The following is a 2,666-nucleotide window of genomic DNA, read 5'->3' on the forward strand; positions in this document are numbered from 1 at the left end:
GGCCGGAGGGGCCGGGGCGTCCGCGCGGCCCGGGCGTGACCTGCCTGCTCTCCTCCCAGCTGCGCCAGCTCTGCTGGAGCCTGCGGCACAGCCCTGACCCGCGGGTGTGTCTGGATGCCGAAGTCCAGAGGAAGAGGTGCGTCTCGCAGGAAGTGCCAGGTGAGTGCAGGTGCCCGACCGCTGGCCAGGGAGCCCTGTGCACCCCACAGCCTCTCCCAGAAATTCCTTCCCAGGCACAGGCCCCATCGTTCAAGGCTTCAGGTGTGCTGAGGTGGGGAGGCCTCTCGCACTCCCTGTGGCGCGTGCAGGGCCCTAGGGGACACTTCTGGGGAGACCCAGCATGGAGAGAAGGGGAGGGCAGGCCGAGCGTGTGGCGGAGGTGAGGAGCTCGAGAGGGGCAGCGGCCCGGGGCAGCCAGAGCTGCTGCCAGGCGAGCCCAGCCAGCCTGAGAGCTGGTCACTGGGTTTAGCCTCACAGAGGTCCATCGCGGCGCCTCCTGGGGAGAAGGCAGGGGAAAGGGGCCTTTGACGGGGACCCCCAGTGAATGGTGGGTGAGGTGTTTGGGGTGCCCCCACCCAGGAATACACCAGGGAAACAGGCCATGAGTCAACTGGATCTCATTCCCTACGGGGAAGGAGGCTCCAGCTGTCTCCAGGCCCTGAACCTCAGGGCTGGGTGGGGCCCTTGGGGGGTCAGAAAAGCAGCATTTGGGGGGGGGAGGGTGGCCCTGGTTGCTTCTGGTCCCGGCAAATGAGGTTGGCCCTAAGCCAGGGCCTGGCGTGCTAAGAGGCTGAGCCGGGAGTGGGGGGCGGGGGTGCTCTCATCAGGGAAGTCTGCGCTGGGCGCCTGGGTGGAGGTGAGCGCCTGGGACCTCTGCCCCGCAAGTGTGGAGGGGGTGGCCCCGCTGAGCAAGGCCACCCACGCACCTGGAGGAGGAGGGCGTGCCCCGACTTCGTCCGCTTTGCGGGGGTCGGCACGCTGGCTGCCTGAGTGCGTGGAGTGCCGGGCGTGGCGCCAGCCCTCAGTTGAGGACGGAGGCTGCTGACCACAGCGGCCCACGTTACTTAGCATGTGCCCGGCACGTTGAGATACGTGTGGGAGTATGATTGTCCCCGTTCTGGAGGCAGAAACGGAGGCACTGGAGAGTTGACTGGCTTCGCCTGGCTCCTCGATAGCCGGGCCGCAGAGGCGCTGGGGCTTGGACCAAGCAGGGCGTCTGGCCCCAGAGGGAGCCCCTGGCCCCGGCCTCTCTCCTGCTCCCCGCGACACAGCCCTTGGGCTGGTCGGACTGCCTCTTCCAGCCTGGCCACTGACTGGCAGTGGGCAACGTGGACATCTGAGAGAGCGGACCAGAGCGTGGGTCTCGGCCCCTGCAGCAGCTATCTGCACCCCTGGCCTCGGGGCCCTCTGTAGTCATCATCTCTGCGACAGAAGCTCCGCTACCCCGGCTGAGGGACTCCATCACCTCTGCTGCCTCCTTACCCGCCCGACGCAGCTGGCGTGGGCACTGCCCGCCGGGAGGAGACACAAGGCACGTCACGGTGCACACGGCTGGGAGAAGACCCTGGCGGCCTGGGCTTGTCTCCGGAGAGGACGCCAGTCCCGGCCGAGGCCTTTCCCGTGCACGGGAGCTGGCCGCGGTGCTGATCGCGGTGCTGGACGCCGAGCAGGCCCGCGAGGCCGGCTGGCGGAGCCAGGGGAGCCGCACTGACCAGACAGACACTTGGGGGGGTGGGGAGGAAGCAGGGGGGGAGGGGCCGACATTTTAGCCCTGGGGTTAGGCAACTTCCCTGACATGGCCAGAAGGAATGAGTGGAAGCGGCCTGTGATTGCTAGACGTCCCTTTTGCCTCCTGCAAAGTATCTGTGACTCCCCTCAAGGACCCCCAGAGCCTAAGCTGGGCCAGGTTATGAGGCTGGTGCATGCTGGAGAAGACGCCACGGAGAAGCTGCCGTGGGGAGCGGTCTGTTTCCAGAAACCCAGCTGCTCCTCCCAACCCCCGGCACAGATCAAGGGGCAAGGGGACCCCGAGGAGTATCCACCGAGCGCTGGCTGTGCGCCTGGGGCAGGGAAGAGCAGGCATTCCCCGGAGGCGGGCAGCAGGCCCGGGCTGGCTGAGGGACCCGCCAGCGGAAGCCACGCGTGGCCCCAGGCCGCCCCCGCTCGGCCTCGGGCCCTGGGGCCTGCGCCCCCACCCCGGTCTCCGCGTCGTGGCCACAGTGGCACGTTCTGGGGCCGGTTTGTCTCCCTGTGCCCCAGCGCTGAGCCAGGGCCCCCGGAAACCCACCCTCTCGGGTCCACCCGCACCCCCTAACTTCTTCCTACCCCCACGGTTTCAGAGGAGTTCAAGAAGGGCCAGGGCTGCTTCTGGATGGCCTGGGATATCTTCTGTGGCCTGAAGCTGCAGCCCAGCTCCAGAGTGAGCCCAGAGGAGGCGAGCGTGAAGGAGACGCGCAGCCACAGCCTGCTGGACACAGCACCCGACCAGGCCGGCGAGCGCCCCGAGGGTGGCGACGTGATGGAGACGAGCCCCGTGAGGAAAATCATCAACGGCACCGCCGTCATCCTGCTGCTGGTCACGGTCCTCTGTCACATCTACTACTTCTAGAGGCGCCGTGGGCGGCCCGAGGGCACGGGCCAGGGAGGACGCGACGCGGCGCCCCTCG

General features: G+C 68.0%; 1 protein-coding gene across 1 annotated transcript in view; it reads left to right on the forward strand.

Annotated features, from left to right (window-relative positions):
- The window catches only part of LOC101626042 (sodium/glucose cotransporter 1-like), a 26,677-nt gene extending 24,069 nt beyond the window's left edge, over window positions 1-2,608 (forward strand). The window contains exons 8-10 of the mRNA XM_012730862.1: window positions 60-159; window positions 1,591-1,731; window positions 2,340-2,608. Of these exons, the coding sequence (XP_012586316.1) occupies window positions 60-159; window positions 1,591-1,731; window positions 2,340-2,608 (510 nt within the window). The remainder of the gene's footprint in view (window positions 1-59; window positions 160-1,590; window positions 1,732-2,339) is intronic.
- Window positions 2,609-2,666: the final 58 nt, after the last annotated feature.

This window comes from Condylura cristata, unplaced genomic scaffold, assembly GCF_000260355.1.
Source record: "Condylura cristata isolate star-nosed mole 26May11 unplaced genomic scaffold, ConCri1.0 scaffold00029, whole genome shotgun sequence".
NCBI lineage: Eukaryota > Metazoa > Chordata > Mammalia > Eulipotyphla > Talpidae > Condylura > Condylura cristata.